The 26,330-nt window shown below is 43.7% G+C and overlaps 1 protein-coding gene across 4 annotated transcripts in view; it reads right to left on the reverse strand.

Moving 5' to 3' along the window:
* Positions 1-5,465: 5,465 nt before the first annotated feature.
* The window catches only part of RPS6KA3 (ribosomal protein S6 kinase A3), a 796,620-nt gene continuing 775,755 nt past the window's right edge, over positions 5,466-26,330 (reverse strand). For all 4 annotated transcript variants that reach the window (XM_086934351.1, XM_086934352.1, XM_086934353.1 and 1 more), the window contains one exon: positions 5,466-7,084. In XM_086934351.1, the coding sequence (XP_086790477.1) occupies positions 6,959-7,084 (126 nt within the window). In that variant the 3' untranslated portion in view covers positions 5,466-6,958. The remainder of the gene's footprint in view (positions 7,085-26,330) is intronic.

Here is a 26,330-nt window from a genome sequence, read left to right on the forward strand (position 1 = left end):
CAGTCCTGTGTTGAGTCTTAGGCTTTGGTTTGTAGACTACATTAGGTTTAGGAACCGGCTTGTTCGGCTCGGGGCCTATTTTCGGGTCGACTGTCTTTCGGGTCGACGCGTTTTTTTGTGCTCCGTAAGCTTCTTCGGAGAAGTGTTGTCTCCCGAGTCGATGATTTTGTTGGTATCGACTGGAGTCTTTTGTTTTTTTGGCTGAGCGTCTTTTCCGGAGTAGATTGGCTTTTTTGGATCGACTGGTGTCTTCGGATCCGGTGTTTTCGGTCGGCTTGGACGAGTGTTTCGGTACGGCGCCTTTTGTCGGGTCGACATTTTTCGGTGCCGAAGGCTTGTTTGGGCGACCTTCCTTGGTTCGGCGCCCTTGGGTTGTGTGGCCTTGTTCGGGTTGACAACCGGTTTTGGGTCGACAATTTTGGGCTATGCGGCCATCTTGGGGTCGACAGTCTTTTTCGGCTTGACGCTCTTTGGCTGTACGGCCGCTTTTGGATCGACGCCCTTCGGGTCAGCGACTTTCTTTGGCTCTGGAACCTTCTTCGGGACGATATTACTGAGCCCTGGGGTTTCTGAAGGTTTTGGAGCCGAGCTGGATGGCGGGGCAATCGAAACTTTGTTATGATCTTGGCTAAGGCCTTTTGGCGATGCCTTGACCGGAGCCGTTGTTATTGGGGTAGATGGTGTCGGGGGCAGGGTACTCACGATTTGCCCCAGTGGGATCTCGTCATCGGAGTCAGAGTAGTCCTCTACGGTGACGATCTCTAGGTCCGAGTCTGGCACCTCTTGTAGTTCTTGGTAGTCATCGAAGATGTTGTCAGGGTCTGGTGCCTGTCGCTGCATTTCTTGCCTGGCTGAACGTCGGTTCCGAATAGTTTTCTTGGATCAAAACTGTGCACAGGCTGGACAGCTTTCGTCTTTATGGTCTGGGGAAAGGCACTTGTTGCATGCCGAGTGCTTATCAGTATGTGGGAACTTGGCGTGGCATTGCGGGCACCTTTTAAACAGGCTTCTTTCCATCGACGGTCGGCTCACGTGGCGTCGAAAAGGCTCAACGGCCCGCGCCGACGACCGCTTGGAGATGGAAGGCTGGATCGAGTAGAGAGGTACCGATCGAGAACAATACCATCGAATCGAAGACCTTTTGGACTTTAGAAAAGTTTTGTTTTCGCTTCCGAAGATGGAGTATAGGAGTTTGCATCCGAACCCAATGGCGGAAAAAAACAATCTGAGGATGCCCATGCGCACTGTAGTCCAAGGGAGGAGTCACCTATCTCGTGATACTTCGAAAACTCTTCCAAGACAACAAGTGCAATCATCCGGACCCAAAACTAGGCGGCGATCTATGTACAAGATATGAATTCAGCAGCCCACATGCCTCGAACAAACAGCTTTGGGTCATTTTTACTGTAAGAACTTAGTTTAGCATTAAACTTTTGTATGACCTACTTTTAAGTATCAATGCATCCTTCCTTACGGCCTACTAAGGGATGACTTATTTATATTTGAAAGGAAGGTTTAGGCCTCTCAAAAGGGATCGTTCTGACAGGTAAAATCAACAGTTTATAACTGCACAGGCAGGCTACAGTCATATTTACACCGTCACTATAATGGATTGCACAATGGGTGCTGCAGTCCACTTGTGACATTTGACTTGCAGGACATGGGAACACTTTTGTACCATATAGGGACTTCTAGGTAGGTTAAATATGCCAATCAGGGAGTATGGCAATTTCATCAAGTTGAAAGGTGAAGCACAGACATGTTATCGGTGGTTGGCAGGGGTAAAGTGCATAGAGCTCCATAGTCCTCAGACAGTCGAAGCAAAAATCTGGGGGCACTCCACATAAAAAAAGGTCTTTTCCAACATGGTACATATGGTCAATTATGAAACTACCGTACCACTTTAACTGGTCAACATGTTCCAGCCCAGGTCTTCCTAGTTCAATGCTTGCAGACAATCTTCATGACCCAAGGGACCTTTATAGTCTGCCTATTTCTATCCCCAAGCTTTGGATGTGGTGCTATAAGGTGATAAAGGCTAAAACAGTAAAATCTGTATGGCAGAGTTTAACAATTATTGGTTCTGCTCCTGGAATGACCAATGACAACAATTTTTTATTCCAAGCGATCCAGCATGCTCATTTCTTCTAATGTAATTTCAATACACACTGGTGACGGGAGAGTTTTTTTAATATGCCTTTCCCACTGTCAACTCCAAACAGACACATACTGATCTACCTTTGTGCATTGCCCATGGAAAAGAGTGAATGAAGTCTAAATGCACATGTGATGCGACTCCGCAATCTGCTCCTGTAGTTTCAAGTTTCTTTAATTTATTCTCGCAAAGTTATTTTAAATGGACAATCTATGGCTGGCTGGGGCATATTGCAATGTAATGCCTTCTGATATGATTCATCTCTGTCATGTTATAAGACAGTGAAATTCCACAGATTAGTTAAAAAACAATCCTTCTATCCTTCCGAGTAAACAATGGTCGGCAAGAACTACAGTCAATTGGATATCCATACCCTCTCCTGGTGCTCTCTCCTCTATCAATGTGGTGGGGGTACCTCAGTGCAATGCCTTCTTCTAATCTTATTACTCACTCAAGTGATTTTGACCTTGAGCAGAATCACCAAATGTATGATGCAGGTTGAGGGTGGATGTTGTCAGATTACAGCTTCCTCAAGTACTAAGCATGTGCAAGAATGTGTGACCATGTGTTACTCTATTACCCGTTGTTTTAACATTTAGGGTAAGTTCCATTTAAGCATCACATAAGCCAATGGCCCAGCTAGCCAGAACAAATAAAATGTAAAATAAATTCTAATGAAAGTATGCATTATAGCAGCGTTATGTCAACTAAATAAATGAGATAGCATGAATATTGTGAACTTTAAAAATGTGGGAATTAGGCATTACAAAATGTTTTAATCTTCCCTTAGGGAAAATTGTTTACTTCAGAATTATGAACAATAACAGAGTGATAGATGCACTTTAAATGGATACTGCAAAGTTGTGTAGCTGGGAAATACGTGGGGCATAAGCTAGTTTGGTAAGTGTACATACTTGGCGAATTATGAAAGCTTGCAAAGATTGACAACTTGTACCTTATCAAAACTTGTACCATGCACATTGTAGCAAACAGGTTTCTGGTGCCACTTCTAGCCACAGCAGTGCTTTGTAAGCTTGTGGGTCCTTTTTGAATTTTACCTGGGTCCTAATCCTGGCCTTAGTGCTTAATAGGCAATTATATGCTGGTAGTCAAATTGCTTTGGCTTGATGTGCCTAAAATGTTAACTATATCTGAACTGTAAGTCGAATGTCTGCTGAAATGTGTATAATATACAACTATAATATACAACTGATGTACATGATCTTGTGTGTGACCCAGAAACCCTGGGTAATGTACAACACTCTAATTAGCTTAATAGGTAATACCAGGGCATAATAAATGTAAATCCTACTAAGTTTTCACAAATGCGCTCTATAAAGAAGTATGATTTGCCCCAACTTATTGAAATATTGATTGAAGGAGAACCCAAACATTCCCTGTACAACATTATTTAAACATGTTTTACCAATGGTATTGAAAAAATTGAATAAAAAAAAAGTTTGTGGGTATTTTAATAACTAGTTGGGGATAGGCGGGGAGAGACTTGCTTTTCCTTTGTAAAGTGGTCAGTTCCTGTACAAATGCGCTTTAAAACACACCTTTTTACACATGACTTTTTTTAAAAATTATTTTATATTAAAGCCCTGAATCTTGCAAACTTAAATGATGCAACATTTTTGCTGGCTGTGCCCGCTTTAAAATTTTACACTTTTTATCAAAAACCGCCTAAGGCATAGCCTTCAGTCCCTTTTACATTGATCTTTAAATCTCATCTTGATTTATGTGAAAGACCCATCCTCAATCCAGGCGAGCAGAAGCGGGTAGGTCCCAGGTCCTCCATGCACAGGAGCCATTCAGTAGCAGTGCACTGATCTGTGTTTCGACCAGTTGGGACAATTGTGATGGTTACCTAGGGTCGACAAACTGAATTTCTCCACATCGACACCAGGTATTATACCACTGTGGAATACCTACATAAATAGATCACAACATAAGTGTGGGGTAGGTCCACCACCCATCTTTTATTGATCCGGACAAAGTGCCGCAGATCCGTTCGGGACCAGCAGGCAGAAAACATGTTGGCCTGATAACACTATTTTTGATGTAGTCACAGCTTCTTGGCCACATTACACCCTGCCAGTAGCTTCTACCAATTATTTGGTCTTTTTAATCCTGCAAGGGGAACCTACACATTAAAATATTTACTTTGTATCTCCTAGATAGTTTTATTTCTCACTCCTTTACATAATACCATCCCACACGTTCACTATACCCTTAAACTCACACCTTCCATTATACCTTATAAAACAACAATTCCATTCTAGATACTCGTCCTCCCTTTCTTTCGACTACTTCCTTGATGGGAACAGTACCTTTGTGGTTTATACAACGAACCATCCAAACCTTAAAATGTACTTTGCCCCAATATTTGAAAAATAAATAGTTAACTGTTCCTCTCTCTCTCAATATGTATCTGCTCCTTTCAGTTTATTTTCATGATTCCAGCAGATCTGCATCAATACTTTGTTTAAAACTCCTTACTTTCAAAATAGTTTTGCTCACCTTTATTTCAGGCTCAATAATTGCTCATTATCAGCCAAAGGCTTACATACCAGGACAACATCATAAAAACCTGATGAATAAAACAAAGATAACCTGTTTTCTGCCACTTCATCTCTTTAAAATCCTGTTTCATCTCCCTTGGAAAACACTGTGCAGGGATCTTCAATTGGACAAGCTAGTCACAGCTTTGCTATGCCAGTGATTTCCTTCTCTGCCACCCCGAATTTTAAATAGCTAGCTACAGAGGCTGCAAAACATAGCTAAATTGCTTGAGGCTTGTCTTAATAGATTCGACCATCTAGCCTAGGCCTGACACGGGCTGCATTGGCTCCCAGCCAAACAGCGCATCACATTCAAGGTAATTTGCTTGGTCTACCAGGATTACTAATGCAAGAGCCCAAAAACCCCTATCTCGCCCTACCTCTCAGGGAGTGTTTTTAGATTAAGATGCCTCTGTATACTATCAACAGCACATTTCCACAAGGCTAGATGTGGGGGCAGGGCACCAGGTTAGGATCCTGCAACCAAAATAAGTAACTTCCCCTCAACCCTTGTCAGACTCCCTCATCTGATCTTTTGCCTACAAGACAACGTATTTTGTTGAGATCCTTGCTGCCTCTTTTTATTAATCTTTATTTTGACTTCGTCGTCTGTTTGCTTTTTGTTGTTAATATTGGTATCTTACCGTCTACATCTTTATGTAGTCTCAGCACCACAATGCCTGTGGGTTACAGCTCCTGCTTAACAAATAAATACATTAGAAAGAACAGAAGAGAATGTAAGGAGGTCTGTATGTCCTGAAAGTTTATTCATTGTATAAATTCACTTTTTTATGATTATAAAACCTTTCGAGAGATGTACAAGCAATGATTAACTTTCTAGCGCCTTCATGATCTTAGTTAATTGTGGACTGTATAGATGTACAGTAACATTAACTGCAAGTTTATCAGGATCTTGGGTAAAACAATCACTTAAGTATACAAGAATCATTTCTTATGACTCAATTTGAAGCATTGCCAAAGCACTTTTTTCAGAATGCCTGACAAGACTGTACTGTTCTAGCTATCAGGGATACCTTCAACTCACTAAACATGCCATGCTCAGACTAATATAAAGTATGATTTTATGGTACAGTAGAAAAATATTTTCTCTGCAAGTGTGTAGTAAAAAAATCCATTTGAAATACTCTCCCTCATCAAGAAATTCAAAATAATTACATCCTTTGCGTATATAGTTTCCCTTTGAGAAGAATAAGAATAGCAAGATAAAGCTAATAAAAGTACATTTTCACAAGTGGAAACCCGTCAATTGATCACTCAAGTTTACCAACGAATACCATACCACTCATTTGCAATGTGGGAGACCCTCCCCCAAAGAGTAAACTGTAGTTATACAAAAAATATCAATCTATTATACTTATTTCTTTATTCTGTCATTTAATATTTAAACTTAGCTATTTTAAATACTGCCAATGAAAACTTCAGTACAGGGTTTCCATAACTATAGTGATTATAAGGTAAATACCTCCACCTTTACTTTATGTATATTTAAATATATATGTATACATTTACTTAGATTTATTTTACTTATAAGACTACGGTCATCATTCATATTACTCTCATACACTGTCACACAGAAACAGTGCTCCTTTTTGCTCTGTAAGTGCATGTTATGGCATTACATTCAAAGGCTGCGCAACAGCCAAGTTATTTCAGAGCCTCCCATGAATACTGAAATATTCCAAGCAAATTCTCTACCCAGACATATTAAACCGTCTTCTTTCCTGTATAAATTCAAAATTATACAAGTGTACTAAAAAAGATAGGGGGGTTAATTAAAAAAACATACAAATATTGGATGGCATAAACTATACTAACAAACTATTTTTTTAAGGTAAATGTTCAACATAAGAGTCCATCCTTAACACGTAACAAAAACATTTTTGGAGACAAGAAAAAAATCTGTATAAAAATAATGCTTCACGGTGCAGAGTGCTGTATTCAGTGTATTTTCACGTCAAAGGTGAAGTCCATAATTCTTATTTTTTCCCAATTGATGAACGTTTATTTTAGTTCTGCTTCCATTCGATGTTCCAGCTCAATCATCAGCATGGTCAACACCTTGCCATCAACAGTTTGAAACCAGAAAATAGCAAAGCAGCAGCATTTTGGGTACCAGCTGAGCAGAGCAGTTGCAGGCATCTCTCCTATTGTGACATCTCTTGCATTGGATTGTGCTCTCATCCTCGGCTGTGGTACCAAAAGTCTGGAAGATGTCACTTCACAGGGCAGTTGAGGTAATTTTCTTTACACCTCTTCGCTGAGCAAGTGTAGACCGACCTACTGGCTCCAAAACTGGTGACAAGGGGTTGCGGCTCAGTGCAGAATATGTGGCTGCCATCGCACCCTATTGATAAACGAAAGGTAAAATGATAACTGGTAATAGATAAAGCTTCACACTAAATAGGACAATACAATTCAGTTTCATTCAGGTCAACAAACCAGCCTCTTAAAAACAAACCAGGACAATAGATTTAGACTAAAAATTAAGTCATAGAATGAGACTATCGATGTGAATGCTTTTCTTGTTCACATCTCCCAAAAGCATTAAAAATAACCTTTAAGCACTTTTGAAGGTGGTGGTGGGGAGATTACATTAGTGCAGAAATTGATACCTTTGTGCTTCGTTTTAAAGTTTTAGATTGACTTACGTGTCTACCTGCAGTTACTACAGAATGGTTAGGGTCTTGTTACACATGATTCTTTTGGGTCAGGTCTGTTACTCCTCAATCAGAAGGTGGAAGGTAGTCCAAACTTTGCATCACCACCTATTCTTGCATCTTAAGTTGTAGAAGAGTATAAATAAAGTGATTTTCCATAGTTTTTCTGATCTGAATGTAGTGTGGTTCAACTTGTTAACTTGGGACATTTGCTCTAAATGTATTAAAAAACATGCTCAAAATAGGCCTATTTACTCTTCTTATTCGGTCACCATAAATTATGGACAGTCCGTCAACTGGAAGATAGTCTTCACAAAAACCACAGCCTGCCATCTTCCTTGAAAAATAGCCTATTTTTCATATTATAGCCTTTCTGTGACATCACTAGTGGTGTGTACTAAGAAAATGGCATAGCTGCTCAACTATAGTAACGAATCAGAGCATAGCTGTGATGTCAGGATACCTGATGCCAAAGCCATAGTCCGTGTGAAAGCAAGTCACGGAGCAGAACTGCAACAGCCGTTTAAACAAAGCTGACTAGCAGCCTTCCAGCACTTTGAAATATTTTCTGGAAATGAAGTGTGAAGAGAACGGCAATGCAGGGTTTCTTTTTTTTGCACAGCTATAATTCATAATTGGAAAGAAAAGATCTCTGCATGTTACCACACTGTATAAATAACAGCTCTTTTTTACGTGATTTACAATAAATTGCATATAGCTTTCTATTGGGGCGTTTACTTTTGAACCACATATTACGCATTTATTCTACTTATTTGTAACTTTACTTATTCAGATGAAGGAAAAAATGAGCAAATATTTAATCTTTTTAGGGATTGGTAAAGGTGCGACCATGTGCTTGAAGGAATAAAAGATCCCTTTGCTGTACCTTAAAATCGGGTTGCAGGTTGCCTCAATTCTCCAACACCAATTTATTGTACTTCATTTGTAACTTATTTCAATCAATCAATTAATTGTATTGAATGGCTAATCACCCCAAGGGGTATACAAGTGATGTGCTGTAGGTGTCACTTGAAGAGCCAGGTCTTGAGTTCCTTCCTGAAGTGGTTCAGTGAGGAAGAAGTACAGAAGTAGTGGGGGAGGGTGGTCCAGGCATTGGCAGCAAGTTGGGAGAAGGAGCATCACTGGAGCGGCTGTGGAGGATATGTTGTGTCTGAGCAAAGGATAGGAGTGCGGAGCAGGGGTTTATGGAGGTTTGGAGAAAGATCAGGCAGTGGTTCATGCAGTTTTGTCTTGGCTATGGAGGTCTTTGCCTGAGTGGGTCAGGAGCTTGAACTGAAATCTCTTCTAGCCAGGGAAAAAGTGAAGGTCTTTCAGGTGCAGGGTGATGTGTGTCCTCTTGGGCAGGTTGAGGGTCAGTCTGGCTGCTGCACTTCACGTTAGCCCTCTCTTAGAACTATAGAGAGAGCGGCATTAGGATTCATCATCAATCCTGCATCACGAACGTGAACCTGACTAATGAAACAAACCCCCCCCCCCTTTTTATAAAGAGACTTTCCCTTGCATATCTTTCCTTGTATAAAATAAAATATACTAATATATTTCATTGGTTCCCCTCCATATCCCAGAATGTATAACAGGCACAAAGAATTTCTCTATTCATTATCGTGTCCCAATACATTTCTTTGAGAATTATGGTCAATCTTGTTCCACAATGACCATATCACGTACCTTCAGTTATGCTCTCTGATGGATACATCTGCCTGTGCATTCCTCACCTTTTCAATTTACCTCTTGCACAGCATTCCACAGAAACCTTTTTTCAGAGGTCTCCCAAGTAGATTAGGACGTCACAATGGAACAGCTCCACACACGACTCCCCGTGACATCAGCCATAAGAAGGCCTAGTCAGCGTGCTAACGTCAGTTCCCTTTTTTCCGCACTGTCGAAGCGTAACGTTTTTCTAGGACTCTCCATTTCTTTGTAGTCTACTTTGTTGCAGTTGTCTTTAAACTGTTTCTCTATTATGGCTAGTCGGAAGAAGCCTGGTTTTAAAACCTGTGGGGAATGAGGGGGGCCATACGCCTGTCACAGATCCCTACTGTCTTTGGTGTCTGCCGTCTACCATGACATCGTGGGATGCTCGTTGTGTCGTCAAAAAAATCAAAGGCCTTTAAATAGAGGGAAGTGAAGTTGTTCATGGCCAGGGTGAGGAAGGATCAGAGAGGTCAGAAGAGGACTAAGTCGAGTTCGCCGATTGCACACACCTCTAGGTCATCCAAAAAGCATAAGAAGCAGCGTCATGGGTCCAGTGTGGCTCTTCGAAGGACACGTCATCAAAGTCGGCGTCCCTGGACCCAGCGGTGTCAATGGAAGGATGACACCTCTCCTTCACCGCACATGACTCCAGTGCATTCTCAGACACCAAGGGACTCTCCGGCGCCCAGGGAAGTGTCTTCTGTGCCTCTGGCCTTTCTGATCCCAGATCCAGTGTCTTCGGCGCCACAGCCAGAACCCTCCTTATGACCTCTATTACAGATCAAGTGGTTATGGATCCCTACCCGCCTTTTCCGGCTCCAGGTGCGGATTGGTCGCATTTTCTTAATGCGATGTATGGCATGTTTGCCAAGGCGGTTAACTACTCCAGCGCGCCCGTTGGCACTGTGGGACCGCTTTCCGACAATTGGGCGTTCCCGAACATTATGCCCAGGCACCATTCATGCTGTTCATGTCAAAGCTCCGTCCTGGCCTCTCCTAATGCCGAGGTACTCTACTCCGATCCCATCCCAATAGGGAAGGATGGACTTTTTTCAGGTGCTGTCGGGCTCCAGTCTGGCACCGTCTTTAGTTCAGGTGCCGCTGCTGGCTGCTAATGAAGGATCTCAATCGACGCTGGCTCAGAGGTCACCGCCGATTCAGAAGATGCAATCACGGAGGGTGGCTCAGAAGCTTCTGGAAGAGGAGGAATTCCCGGAGCATTATGAGCAAGCGGAGGAGGGGGAGATACAGGATCCTATGGATGACTTTGAAGGTATTCAAAAAGTCAGTGGGCTGACCACATCTTTAGAGTGGGACTGCTCTTCTCCCAAACCTTTTCCTTCTCAGGATGTGGCCTCATACCATTCAGTCATAAGAAAGGCTGCTGAACTTCTGGATTTGCAGTTGCCAACGGCAGAGGTCAAGTCTAATATTTTTACTTGAGATACTGCACTCCCCTTCATTAGCGGTGGAACCTTTGCTTCAATTCAACAACGCCTTGACAGATCTAATCTTAGAAATTTGGCAGAAGCCAATCTCTGCCCCTGCTGTGTTGAGAACGGTGGCAAGGCATCATAACGTTGCGCCTGGGGATCCAGCATTTTTATTGTCGCACCCTTGGCCTGAAATCTTGGTAGTTCAAGCAACTTGTTCCTCTAAGCAGTCCGCTGGTTCTTTCCCCTCCACTCCCCTATGGGGAATAGAGACACTAAGAAGTTGGAAAAATCCGCAAAAAAAGTCTTCATTTGCCAGCACAGCCTTGAAGTCAACTAATGCTACGTGCTTGCTGGGGCATTACATCCATGCATTGATGGACTCCGATAAGGAGGTTATACCTAAGCTGCCAAATGATGCCAGGGTCACTTTGCTAAGGTACTGAGGCTGCAGCCCATCAAGTGATCCAGTCTGGGCTCGTTACACTGACTCAGTTGCCAGGGTGATGGACTCTTTGGTGGCAACTAGGAGGCATGCCTGGTTGAGAGGGTCAGGATTCTCTCCGGATGTCCAGATAGATAGATAGATAGATAGATAGATAGATAGATAGATAGATAGATAGATAGATAGATAGATAGATAGATAGATAGATGGATGGATGGATGGATGGATAGATAGATAGATAGATAGATAGATAGATAGATAGATAGATAGATAGATAGATAGATAGATAGATAGATAGATAGATAGATAGATAGATAGATAGATAGATAGATAGATAGATAGATAGATAGATAGATAGATAGATAGATAGATAGATAGATAGATAGATAGATAGATAGATAGATAGATAGATTATCCTGCCCCCCCCCTCATCCTCCCGAGCCCCCACCACTGACTACCCAGGAAAGCAGATCTAGATCCCCCATCTTGGAGCATGTTGGAGCCATGGGAGGTCGGGTGTCACATTTTCTACAAAATTGGAAATCTATTGCATCAGATCTTTGGGTTTCGAATCATGTAGAAAATGGGTATATTCTTCCCTTCTGGGGGTTTCCCCATCGTTATCCTCCTCACCAGGGTTGGTGTTTGGAGGACCATTTGTTGATTCTGCAACAAGAGGTATTGTCCTTGTTACAGAAAGAAGCAATAGAGGCTGTTCTGGAGCAATAAAAGGGGTCAGGGATGCCACTCCCTGTATTTCCTGATCCCCAAAAACAGACAGGCGATGGGGACTGCTCCTAGAACTCAGGGTCTTGAATTTTACCTCAAACAGGATAAGTTCAAGATGTTGACTCTATCTCAGGTTCTTCTGGCGCTGCAGTAGGAAGACTGGATGGTGTTGATCAATTACAATATTCGTATTTTCACATTCCTATCCTGAAGTCGCATCGGAGTTAACTGTTTTAGAGTGGAGTCTCAGCATTATCAGTTTGCAGTCCTTCCGTTTGGTCTTGAATCTGTGCCATGGTTCTTCACGAACATGATGGTGGTGGTAGCAGCGCATCTCAGAAGGTCACGGTTTCCTGTTTTCCCCTAGCTGGATGATTGGCAGCTCAAGCAAGGTCGCCAGAGAGGGTGTTTCATCATCTGCTAGTAACAACTCTATTATTGTTCGACTTGGGTTTTTTGATAACTGTACGCAAATCTCACCTGGTGCACTCTCAGCGCAACCTGTTTATAGAGGCAGTACTGGATACTAGTGTGAGTCGTAACTTCCCGCCTCTTCAGAGGATTCTGGACATACAGGCTATGATACCCCTCTTTCAAAACGAAGCGGTAGTTCTAGTCCTGAAGGTGCCGAGTCTGCTGTGTCTGTTCGCTTCCTGCATACGGTTAGCCAACCATGCACGCTGACACATGAGGGCATTTCAGTGGTGCCTCTGCAGATAGTGATATCAACACAACGGAGATCTCAGGGAGGTGGTCAGTATCTTCAGAGACACTGCAGCGGAGCAGTCTTATTGGAGCGTTCCAGGCAACCGGTCTCAAAGCAGCCTTTTCAACTTCCTTCTCTGGTGCCCACAGTGATAACTGATGCCTCCTCTCTAGGGTGGGGAGCTCAGCTGGGGGATTTGGAGATCAAGCACCTTAGGTCTCCAGAGGAAAGATTGCTACACATCAACCTTCTGGTACTGCGGGCTATACGTCTGGCTCTCAAGGCCTTTCTTCCCTACCTTTGTGGTCAGTCAGGTCCTGAAGGACAACACTACTGCAATGTGGTACATCAACAAACAGGGAAGAGTAGGGTCATATCGTCTCTGCAGAGAGGCTCTGCAACTCTGGTCCTGGGCTTAGGACCACCAGATTTGCATAATTACAAATCATCTGGCTGTGGTGCTGAATGTGCTTCAGGACAGTCTCAGTCTGCAATACTCGGCCGATCCAGTGGCTTCTTCATCCGGAGGTGGTCCACCCCATTTTCAGGATGTGGAGGTTTTCTCGGTTGGCCCTATTTGCCACTCAGAAGAATGCGCACTGCCCGTCATTCTGCAGTCTCCATTATCCGATGCAGGGAGCTTTGGGGGGCGCGTTTCAACTAGATTGTAGCCTTCGGCTTCTTTACACGTTTCCTCCCATGCCCTCGATTCCTCGGGTTCTGAGAAGATTCATCAAGACTAGGCCCAAGCAATATTGACTGCCCTGGATTGGCCAAGAAGGGTTTGGTACAAAGACCTTCACCTCTCATTGCACCCTCGGCTCAGTCTCCCTCTCAAGGCAGACCTCTCGCAATCGCATGGGGCAGGTTCTACATCCACACTTTCAGAGCCTGCACCTTCATGCCTGGAGATTGAACGGGCAACCAAAGTTCTTTCTCTCCCCCACCGGATGTGGTGGATGTTTTATTATCGGCCGAAAGACTCTCCACCAAATCTGTGTTTTCCAGTAAGTGGGCCAGATTTGTTAAATGGTGTGGAGAGTTCAATGATCCTTTGACAGCCCATTTGTTGGATATTCTTAGTTTCTCTTTATTTGGCTTAGAAGGGTTGTGCTGCAGCAATTGTTGAGTGCTACTAAAGACAGAGGTCCCTAGAAACGAGTGTTTAGTGATCAGGTTAACATACGCTAAATAGACAGTATGCTCTTTGTCCAGCCGGACAGAGTTTATTTTATCAATGTAGGAAATAACAAAATTCTTAACAATAAGTGGGCATAAACAGGAAGAAACACAGTAATAGAATAGGGCAGGGGAATTCAGGCAAAAAGAAAAGGGGTCTGTTTCCTAGTAGTCCGTAAACTTGATTGCATACAAACACCATTGCGCAATACATTTCAGGATTACATAAGGCATATGGTGCAATAATGTCGATGTTTCGATCCCTTAACTAAGATGCATGGGACCATCATCAGGACAGTCGTATTAAAATGCCTGTCTTGAATACATGTAAATCATGGGATCGGGTGACTGTGCCTCAAGATTCGGTTGCAGTGGTCAGAATATGCTGGCAGTCCGGAGTATCGAAAAATTAATCAAAGGCGTCGGGGATTGTGCGAAAAGGCTGGATCGAGTGGATACTCTAAAAGGAAGCTTATCAGCGGAGCCGCTTTGAGGGGAAGAGGACAGATCGTATCCTGAATAACCATCGCTACAATTGGGCCAGATGGAAACCCCCCAATACACGTAATAGGCTCATGGAGCATTATAATCAATACCAAAAAGTCTTTAATATACGCCAATTGGGCGATGAGACTACTACTTTGAACTACATACTAGGTACATATCACCTAAAGTTCACTTCTTTTGTAGAATACACTTTTACATTTACATTCATGTGAGTAAGGTGGGGATCTTTGTGCAAACCCCGTCCTGAAGGAGTTTTTTCACTCCAAAACATGTTCATGTAGACGCACATATGAGGTTGATGTACATAATTATACACTAACAACCTCTCACTGCACCCCTTTTAATGATACCAGCCGGGGGCTTAATAAAAGTTTATTTTTCACCCCACGAGCCAGGTATTTTTTAACCATCACTTAACCCACCACTCACATACATTCAATTCCCCCCACACACACCCACACATAGTCCAATAATAGTGCTCCCACGTAGTCGGTCGCAGCACGCCGCATCCCGGAGAGGGGTGCGAAGACCCCGATGATGAAGCATGACACCAAGGGGCCTGTTGGTGTGTGAGGGGTATTTTAACAACACTGAGTGCTCCCCACCACTGTAGGGATCACCACCACCATCCAAGTGGATTCCACTTTGTTTATGAAACATATTCGGGGAGACTGAATCCACTTTTCTCTCCCTCCCTCCTTTGTTATAATTATAGATAACTAGCTCTTCATTGATTACATGGGAAAAATGAAGGACAAGGCTCTCCATAAGCGAACGCTGCCCAGGTGGATCATCCTGTGAATCAAGATCTGCAATGCCTTGGCCAGGTAGGAGCTGCCTGAAGGTATTAGAGCTTATTCCACTAGATCAAAGTCGTCTTCTGCTTTGGTTAGAGGTATCCCTGTCGTAGACATCTGCAAGGCGGCAACTTGGACCTCCCTCCACACTTTTGTGAAGCATTACTGCTTTGACTCAGAGGCGATGAGGGACTGCCACTTTGCACGTTCTGGCCTGCAGGATTTTTTTGATGCATGTAGACAGGCACCCTCTTCCGGGAGGGTGACTGCTTGGGTATTCAGTTCAAAAGGTGAGGAATCCACAGGCAGAGACATCCCTCAGAAGAGCAAGTAACTTACCTTCTGTAACGCTCTTTCTGGTGGATACAGTATCTGTCTGTGGATTCTACACACGCACCTACCTCCCCGTGGCCAGTCTATTAACACCTAAAAGGTTATGATTCATGAAGTTCTTATATTTCATTGTTATTCATGATGTTGTATTGTTTCTTGCTAGGGAATATCTATTTCTATAGAATTTCCACTTTTCTTTCTTCCCTATTTGAAAGTTTTATAAATACTTGTGAGTTGTTGCTTACGTTGTATACTTATGTAAATAAATGTTGTTGGTTCACCCGTTCGCCTTGCTGGCACACAAAAAAAGGGTGGAACTGACGTCAGGAAGCCGACAAGGCTGCCTATGGCTCCGATGGAAGTCGCGTGCGGAGCTGTTCTATTGTGATGTCATCGTCGACTTAGGTGAGCTATGAAAAAAAAGTTTCCATGGAATGTTGTCCAAGAGGGAAATTCAAAAGGTGAGGAATATACAGGCAGATACTGTAGCCACCAGAAAAAGTGTTACCGAAGGTAAGTAATTTGTTCTTCAGGTGGATACAGTGTCTAACTAGAATACTCACCTTGTGAGCTTACCCCAGGCGCCAGACTGGATCCAGAGATTATCTCCGCAATTGCTGGTGCAGTCATGCAGCTCTGTGTTCAGTCCACTCCCCCCAAGAAGGCACATAAGGGTCACAATATCACAGTCACTTCCTCTTGTTTAAGTACTTTTTTCTGATATCTATCCATGCTATTGGACATGGAGCCCTTATGAATCAGACTGTGCCAGTGTGCAGATCTCTAATTCAGTATCTTTTTAGTATGAACCAAGAGAATCCATTCAACAGAACAGGGAGGGAGACAGGTTGGTGATCAATCCGAACATTCACCAAAGAGTGACGTTTCTCTTCCGGCTAGGATAGATGAGGCAGGGCAAAAAAAAAGGGCAGGTTATAGTCTGCCCAATGAGGAAAGGCATTACAGCCTTCGGGAGTAAAGGTGCCTTGGTCCTCAACACCAGGTTGTGGTTGCAGCTCACTCATGTGATGAACTGATGTGACTGCAATGAGGAGAACACTATCTTTAATGTGAGAACCCCCAGAAGGCCACTGCGCATTAGCTAGATTGCGGGGGCACATTAGGAATATGAGAACCAGAATGAGGTTACCCTGGACTCGTGCAGCTCTAGAAAAACTGGTCCACAAATTGAAGGGTGTCCCAAAGAAGAGCAACAGAATCTAGGAAGTGTGTTGACAAATCTGCCTTTGAAGAGTGTCCACTGAGTTGGCTCCTGCCATTTCGGGCAAGTGGCATTAGTAGCCACCTTTACTGGTACGAAGTGTGTCCTGTGTAGATAATTTGTATTGCCTGCTGTTTCTACAATGGCCTCACGGCTTAAACTTAATTTTGTATTGTTTTGTTGATCCTCATAAAAGCAATACATTTTCTAAAGAAAACAAAAAGAATGAGGTCACCCTGAGGCATCACAAATGGCTTTGTAAGGAACTAGTGAGTCAAACTTAAATGCATCACAAATAGTGATTTAAACAGCGATGGCAGATCCAGTCACTCTAAAAAACAAACCAAAAAAAACAAAAACAACAAGGCCCATAAGTAACCTATAAATGTTACAGTAAGGACCTTCTTGGCAAGTGGTAAAGAGAAAATTAGAACATCAGACAACTTGCCATGTAAGGGCTGGATATATCGTGAAGATCAAACTTCTCACAGCATCCCGCATAGTTGGTTTTAGTTAAAGGATGCACTGCTGCCTAAGTGACATACTACATCAGGGAGAAGATCGAAGGCTGGTGCAGTTTAATCTCCAAACAAAAAGGTACTAACTATGCAGACACAGATGCAGAACCTTGCCTGCTGCGACAGGCGATCCCCCTGAAGAGGCAGCTTGATCAGAGGTCAAATGCTCATGGATAGCAGTTCTGGGTACCATACTCTCCTGGACCTATTCAGAGCCACTAATATGACTTGGGCCCAGTTGTTCCCTATCTTATGTAGATCCCTGAACAGGAGTGGTAGAGTTGAAAGGAGCACAGGAGTCTAAAGCCCAAACTCAGACGGAAGACTTCTCCAAGCGAGAAATGCCTTGGGAACACACACAGCTTTGGACACTGCACGATCCCTGCCATGGCAAAAAAATTGACAGAAAGATGCCCCTTGCCATCTCTGAGTGCAGCTGCCATTCGTGATTCGCTGGAGATAGTCATCTGAGCCTTTTTGACCCGGGAGATGCCCTGATGAATCCAGTTCCAGAGGCACAGAACCTCGTAGAACAAGATCCATAACCCCACTTTGATCGGATTGTTGCAGTACCATATGGCGTTGTCCATTAGAAACTGCACCAGCTCTACCTGGATGGATGGATGGAAACAAATTGCTCACAACTCCAAGTTGATGTGGAGGTTCAATCTTGACAGACCAGAGCACTCTGATCTCCACCTCTACTAGATGACCTCTGCTACTCAGGTGAGATGCATCAGTCATGACCATCTGCTCTGGGTGGGATAGGGAGGGGGTCTGTCAAAGGTCCAATTGCAGTCCAGCAGCCACCAATGCAGATGTGCAGCAGTCTCCGTCACCTAGATGGAATATGAGAGGTTTCCATGGTGCCAAGCTAACTTAGATTTCAGATACTGCTTCAGAACCCAAATGTGCCACCTGGCATGGTCCGCTAGCAAGAAACCAAGAAGCCTCTGAGCTGCTCTCACGTAGACCCAGGTCAAAGGTTGAATCCTCAGGATTATAGCATAAATGTCCTAGACTCGCTGAGGCGAAGGATTTAGGCGCGACTTAAGTATGATGATTGAAAATCCCAGAGATGTCCACATGTTGACAGTTGTCCGGAGGTTGTTGACAACTATATGAGGTGAGCCTACCTTGACAAACCAGCCGTCGAGGTATGGAAAGACTGGTATTCCCGAACCACTGAAGATGGCCATTAACTAACACCATTACTTTTGTTAACATACATAGGGTTCTGGTAAGGAAGAAAGAGAACACTACAAGCTGAAAATGCTTCTGGCCCACCTGAAATCACAAGTAACCTCTGCTCGACTGAAGGACAGAAATGTGGAAATGAGTGGCCTGCAAAATTCAACTCCACCATCCAGTTGCCTGAATCCAGGGCAGCCAGAACTTGGGGCAAGGTGGGCAGCCTGAACTTGTCCTTCTTGAAGAAGTTCAGAATGCTAGTGCCTAGAATAGATTGAAGTCCTCAGTCTATTCTTCATCACACGAAGTAGCCGAAGTAGCAGCCAGTCCCGTCCTCTGATGCCAGTTACCTCTCCATGGCTCCCTGCCCAAGGAAAACTTGAAATTTCCTTTGCGGAATGGAAAAGTAGTTCAAGAAGCTGCTGTGGTGTAGGTGATTTGTTTGGAGGGGTGGAAAGAAAAGGTAGGCCATAACAGTGTTGGACAATCTAAAGCACCCATTTGTCTCATGTGATGCAAAGTCATCCATGGAAGTAATACATCATCCAACCTCCAAACATGTTAAAGTGTGCGGTTAAAGTTAAACTTGAGGGGTTTTGCAGGGGCGGCAGTCTGTGTTGTTCATTATTCCTGAGGGCCTAGATGATGTTGGCTGGGTCCCCAGCAGTTCTCAAAGGTCTGTTGATCCTGATGCAAAGTTGGTCTTGGAGGCCCTACCTTAGCCATAGAAGGAGCAGAAGGAAGAATGAAGCTGGTGTGGGCCATGGGGAGCCCCAACGTCCAGGTGATGATTCTGCCATCCTTAACTGGTTTGAGCGCTGAATCTTCGTTGCCACCAAACAGGCGAGTGCTTTTGAATGGCATGTTCATAAGGGATGCTTCAACAACCCTCGAAAAACTAGTTGACCTCAGTCAGGTATGGTAGCGAAACGCCACAGATGAAGCGTTCACTTTATTTAGCGAGTATGTATCCAATCCGCAACATATTGTGAACTGTGCTGCATCCCTGCCATCGCCAATAGTCTAGGTAAGGATGGCTTGGGCTTCTTCTGAGACCATTGGCAGCACTTGTGCTACAGTCACAAACTGTGAGAATACCGGCCTAACAGGCATGCTGTGTTCACTGACCGCGGTACAAGGCTAGTGGAAGAGAAAAATCATCTTGTCAAAGGTGTCAAGCCTCTTGGATTCCTAATCTGGTGATGTGGAAGAGAATGTGACAGGGTTAACTTTGGACATGGAGGACTGGATGACCAGGTTCTATGGGGTCGGGTCCCAAAGGAGTAGCGTGATGGCGGTGGGCTACCGTCCTGTGCACAGGTGCGCACGTGCATGGCCCAGGCCCTTAACAGGACATCAGCGAGGGCTTCGCTAAAGGGGAGTAAGGGTTAAGCGGTGCAACCATGGGTTGGAGCATCTTTGTGAAGATGCAGCTCTTGACTGCCAACGAGGATCTCAGCTGTCCTCGGTACCACCATTACAAATTAGGCCACCCGTAGGCACACAAGGAGGTAATACAAGGTCAGCGTCTAGTGAAGTGTCCAGACCACTGACATCAGCCACTTCCTCATACAAGATATCCTTGACCAAGGGCTCCTTAATGGGGTCAGGAAGACTACAAGGTCCTTAAATCCGACCCAATCGTACTCTGCACAGGGTCTGTCAAGAAAAAGGCACCGTCTCGAAACTTTCAGGGTCTGGATACACCGGAGGTGACATCAGAGGAGTCTGGCTCCACTTTGGAGTCAGGAATCAGGATTGGGTCGGTGCTGCCAACGTACTCATGTGAAGCTCGTGGATTTGTGACCAGGGCTGGTCCGGGTCCAAGAACGGATCCAATGGGCCAAAATGGTGCTGAGGGCCATTGGCATAAATCCAGTCGGGCACCTTTCAAAATCAAAACTCCTTTCGTTGGACGGGGGCCAATCTAGATTTGGGAAATTCAGGGAGGAATGAGCAGACATATTCAGCCTCTGCATGGGAAATGTGGTAGCTAGGCCAAGATCTGTAATTTCCTTCCCATAACTCGTCAGATGAATAGGACCAGCTCAATTAAGTTGAAGAGCATTTCAACTTCTTGGCCTCCTTCTTCAATTTATCAGGAGAAGATTTAGACCTTGACAACGACTGAGAGGAGAGTATCAGAGAATAAGCCTGGGGCTATCCATGCAACTAGGGCCTGGAGCGGTGCAGTTGTCCTGTGCCGAGCAACCAGGAGATTCTGTTGCATCGCTCACCGTGCAGTCACAGGGGCACTCTTGGCCCCCACACAGTGCTGAAGGTTAAAGTGCCTGGTACAAAGAACATGTACCATGTACATCACAGAACTGAGTATGAGTAAACTAGGAGTAGCGCTATAAAAAAAATGTTTGTCAGAAAGGTGCTATATAGAGAGATGAGGTCTATTGTTGGGGAGGGATTGGTGTCATTACAACGCATACAATTACAACGACCTACCATTACAACGCAAAAACTTTTACAACGCATGTATTTACAACGCATGTATTTACAACGCATGTTTTTACAACGCAGGTACCTTTACAACGCAGGTACCTTTACAACGCATACCATTACAACGTAAGTATTGGTAAATATATAGTAATTTTATAATCGTAAATTAATTGAAAAAAATATAATTTAATGTAATTTAATTTTATTTAATTAATTTAATTTAAATTTAATTTTAATTTATTTTTACCCTGTACCCCTGTACCCCAAAAACCCAAAACTGACCCTCAACCCCAAAAATACCCCTTTACCCAAAAACTAAAAACTGACCCTGAACCCCAAAAATACCCCTTTACCCAAAAACTGAAAACTGACCCTGAACCCCAAAAATACCCCTTTACCCAAAAACTAAAAACTGACCCTGAACCCCAAAAATACCCCTTTACCCAAAAACTAAAAACTGACCCTGAACCCTAAAAATACCCCTTTACCCAAAAACTAAAAACTGTCCCTGAACCCTAAAAATACCCCTTTACCCAAAAACAAAAAACTGACCCTGAACCCCAAAAATACCTTTACCCAAAAACTAAAAACTGACCCTGAACCCCAAAAATACCCCTTTACCCAAAAACTAAAAACTGACCCTGAACCCCAAAAATACCCCTTTACCCAAAAACTAAAAACTGACCCTGAACCCCAAAAATACCCCTTTACCCAAAAACTAAAAACTGACCCTGAACACCAAAAATACCCCTTTACCCAAAAACTAAAAACTGACCCTGAACACCAAAAATACCCCTTTACCCAAAAACTAAAAACTGACCCTGAACCCTAAAAATACCCCTTTACCCAAAAACTAAAAACTGACCCTGAACCCTAAAAATACCCCTTTACCCAAAAACTAAAAACTGACCCTGAACCCCAAAAATACCCCTTTACCCAAAAACCCCAAACTGACCCTGAACCCTAAAAATACCCCTTTACCCCAAACATATAACATTTAAAATATAATTATATACTTCCCAATACTTACGTTGTAATGGTATGCGTTGTAAAGGTACCTGCGTTGTAAAAACATGCGTTGTAAATACATGCGTTGTAAAAGTTTTTGCGTTGTAAAAGTTCCGTTGTAATGGTATGTCGTTGTAAAAGTTGCGTTGTAAGTGATGTTTCCCGTTGGGGAGTGGTAGTGAGGGAATTCATGGAGAAGGTGGAAAGACTGTTGAACCGTGTGCGACCAGTGCTAGGGCCAGCCCTGGCTGAGAATGTTAGCCACGCCCCCGAAGTTCAGGTCTAGTGGATCCCCTGCTTCTGCCTATTATTTACATTTGTAGTGCGCTACTGTTACCAAAAGGTGTCCAGAGGCTAATAACCATCTGCTGCCTGAAGGCACACGAGAAACAAACAGAAGGGGAAGGTGAACCAGCCAAATGGGGTGACCTACAGAGCATAGAGATAGGTTTTTATATCTTCCTAAAGAATAATAGATTCTTGGTGGAGCGAAGCAAAGGAGGGTGCAAGTTCCATAACTGCGCAGCCTGCACCAAAACAGCGAGACAGACAATTCATGCCTTCCTGAATTAGGGAACAATAAGCAGAGTGGCACAGGGCGAGAGGAGCATACGGGTCCGACCCGTATGCTCCATGAGGAGAGATGAGAGAACAGCAAGGGAGTGGGAGAATTCGATTAAAGAGGTCAGGGATGAGGAGAAATGTGAAGTTCTGAAGCGAAGCGCGGACCCGCAAGAAGTGAGTGTGGGCAAAATATGAGGGCTACTGTTAAACTGTGAGATAAGATAGCTGAGAGATGATCTGTGACCTAAAAAGATAATTTAATGCGACATAGGTGAGGGTCAGCAGCGATAGGGGAAGAGAGGGAGTATTGGGGTGTGTGCTGAACAGTGATTAATTTGTAATACAACATATGCCAGTGCCCTCACAAGTAGGCCACTGCAACTTTAACCACCCACTATTGCCTGGCCTGTGCGGCCAATGACAACACCTATGCAACGACCAACCATAATACTCGTACAAGTGTGACTAATCAGACTATTTCAAGCCCCTAAATCTATAAAGAATGGCATGGGTGTCAGGAGGTTATCATTTTTAGTGTATATTGAATTAATAAACAGCTGTTCTGCTTATCTCGAAATTACACAGACAGAGCCACCATCTGGAAGCCTGTCATAGTGCCAGTGTGCATAATTAGGTGCCAGTGCGGAGCACCGGAAACCACCTGCTCAAATTAGGCACGGGTGCTGAGGTAACAGGGAAGAGAGGTTGGTTCAAGAAGGTGTGGAAGACAAAGGGGAGATGTGAAAGATGAATGGGGGGACTGGAGAGGTAAGATACAAATAGACAAAAATTTGAATGGAGAGACTTGAGGTGAATGCGAAGTTCTGAGGTGCACGGGAGGTGACGGGCCAGAGAGGCCATGAGATAAATGCGAAAGACTGTTAGAGATGAGGGCAGTGAAAAGACAGAATGGCAAGAGGTGATTAAAGATGAAGTGAGAGGTTGAATCGGGGGACTTCAGAAGTTTTAAAAAGGGGTGAAAGAAAATGGCCTGCAATGTGAGAGAGGAATGAGGGGTTGGGAGAGAAGAGAGGGATGGAAGGAACTGGGTGAGAGGAAAGGGGCATGGGTATACTGCTTAACTCTGCACAAGACCGCCAGGGTTTGAAGGGACCTTTGCTGCTCCCGGCCAGGGCAAGGTGAGATTCTAATGTGGCAGGCAGCATGTATTCCTGTGGAGTAGGAGGCCCTTCAAAAAGGTTGGCTTGACATCTTTCTGATGTTAATTGCTGTATTTAGTTAATAAATTGGTACTGATGGGGGAAATCTTTCCTCATTTTTCCTGGGTTTAAAAAATTTCAAAATAATAAAGCAATGCGATCCCAAAATACGTGGCATCACAGAACATTATTTACATTTTCTACCCAGACAATTTAGTCAAGCCGGTCGCATAATTTGGTCCTCACCTGCCTCATAATTCCAGTAGCCCTGCCTACAGGTTTAGAAATGTTTGTCAGGAGGGGTCCTTACGCCTGAAAATGTGGACAGGGGGGTCTCAGCATCCAAAAGTTTGAAGACCTCTGCCCAAGGGGAAGCACTCCTGCACGTTAAGCCTCACTAGAGATGCCATTGAGGTAGGCCTTCTACCTTATTTTTTCTGCACCCATAAAAGCAGGACCATGGCGCGGACATGCAGTCAAGACAGTATTGTTCTCAGGCTCAGACCGCAGGCACGCTAATCGAACTGGAGTTAATTTTAAAAGTTGCATCTAGCTATGATTCAATTTTAAGGATACTATTATGGATTGAATTGTGGGAAGTGTTTAAATTCTGTGTGTTATCAGCAGGCCCCAGGAGAACAAGGTGTACTACTCTTGCACTTTAAGACTCACTAGAGACGCCATTGAGGTAGGTGCTGTAGCTTCTTTTTCTGTGGCCATAAAATAAAAGCATGTAATAACAAAAAGGAGCCAAGAGGGAAACAAAACGGTACCAAAAAGGACTAGCCCTCCACTCACGTAAATTCAATAACAAAAAAATCCCTGTACCAGCCTTTTTAACTCACCAGTTCACACTAGCACGAATAATAAAGTTCTACAGTGTGTGTGGCTGATGATTTTATATCACTTTTTATGTTGGTCACATTAGGGAGCTATTGATTTAGCACTCTTTGCACGCACTTTCTTGCTTTGTACACTAATTTTTCCTTGGAATAGGATGGTTAACCGATGATGAGAAAGGGGCATTGAATTGGTAACATCAGCCAAGTTCCCCGAAGGTTGTCCGCCCGTGAGGTGCCTTCCTTTCCACCACACATTTTTTCTATTGAATATCTGTTTTAGTGTGGATGGATGTACTGTCTTACCGGGCAGACATCATTGGACTTGTCGAGTTGAATCTAACCTGGATACTCCTGGTTTTAAGCATCAAACAATGGTTTGTAGAGGACTAGCAGTTATAAGAGAACACACCTCACCGTAAAGGGAAAGGGGGTGGGTCTGGAATTAGATAGTAAAAATATCCAGACTTGTGTAGACTTAAGTTTATTTTACGTATGCTAGCCATAAAAGCATGACCATAGCGCTGATGCGCCAAAGGCGAGCCCTTCTACACTCGGCTGGAACCAAGGGCCAGGTCCCCTGCCATTCCCCAACACAAAACATCACTTACTCAGCCGAACAGCTGCGGAATCTTCATGTTAGTATAGACCACAGCTGAACACTTGTTTTTGACCCTATAATCTCCAGCTTTCATTATAAATCAAGTCGTCAAGTCATGAAGCTTTATTCGGTGAATAAAAAATGACCATAAAAATGCACAAATCACATACATTGCATAATAATTACAGTTATTTACAGAATAAAGAAAAGCTACCAGAATATAATAAGACACAATAATTTAAAAACATACTTTTCCTATCTTTTACAGATTGAATTAAAAACGTAGCAGTTAAAAAACAGACATCGACATGTTGCAGGTTAAAAATAAGACTCATAGTCTGCATAACTGTACGTAAGCCATACTTAAGAAATAGCGGTTTTAAATAGGTTGTACGAAAATTCATATACAGTTTACAGATCAAAAGAAAGTGCACAGTGCTTTGTCTAAATACACCATCACACATACATGGACCTTGCGGATCTTTTTTAATGGAAGGCAGTGCTACTAGATGGTGTGCTACACCAAACCTCAGCCTGGTTAGCACAAACTTGTGTGATGGCCTTGTCACCCATATTAAATAGAGGGGAAAACCTTTGACAATGGTGTAGCTATTGTAAAATTTGACAGTTGATAAAGATCCGTTAGCCACAGCTCTCTTTCTTACTGAAAAGGCCAGAAATTTAGATTTCAGCTCAGACTTTGGAGTGGAGAAGTGTGGCTCAGGGGTTAGAGGCGGCAGACCTGGAGCTTGAGTTCGGTCCGGGACCAGGGTTCAATTCCCCGCCTCGGCGGGTCTTGGGCTCAAAAATTCCGCGGACTCGTTAATTCTCGCTCCGGTGCCTTCTCAGCTCACGGGTTCACACTCTGCGACTCTGGGCAATAGCTTGCTTAATCTCCACAACGGCCCCTCGCGGTGGGATGCCTGGCTTTCACCTTGTGGATACCCTGCCAGGGCTATCTCACAGGGGAATACCAGGACGGGTTCCCTAAGCAAGCGCCGAGATGCCCCAGGGTAAGTCGTGCGCTATATAAGACTTCATACTTTACTTTACTTTGGAATTAGAGACGCTGCGCTGGAGTCAGCCAAGACATTTAAATTAAAAATCTCAGAGAAACTACTAATCACATATTTTAGCCAGGGTATATTGGAATATTTGTCCAACAGGAGACAGCCCTCGATGATCGATCTGGTAAAAGATTTTTCCTCCTGAAGCCAGATTGACCGCCAGATCATAAGTGGCCTCAGGGATAATTGATCGATCAGGAAGTTGGTGTCTGTTTCCCTATGGATTACCTCGGTAGATGCAGAAGTTGGCAACGACAGGAGCTTTTTTAAAAAGGAATTTTTCTCCTGCTGCAATTTATGGTCACGTCTATGCCCCATACTCCGGCTCCATATAAAGCAATGGTGACACACCTGGCTTGATAGATCTTAAGCATGTCATTTATATGTCGGTCCCCAACCTTATGAGCAAATCTAAAAACACCATGTGCATTTTTGCCATTTTAATGCGAATGTTTTTAAATTCGTTG

This window comes from Lissotriton vulgaris, chromosome 8, assembly GCF_964263255.1.
Source record: "Lissotriton vulgaris chromosome 8, aLisVul1.2, whole genome shotgun sequence".
Classification (NCBI taxonomy): domain Eukaryota; kingdom Metazoa; phylum Chordata; class Amphibia; order Caudata; family Salamandridae; genus Lissotriton; species Lissotriton vulgaris.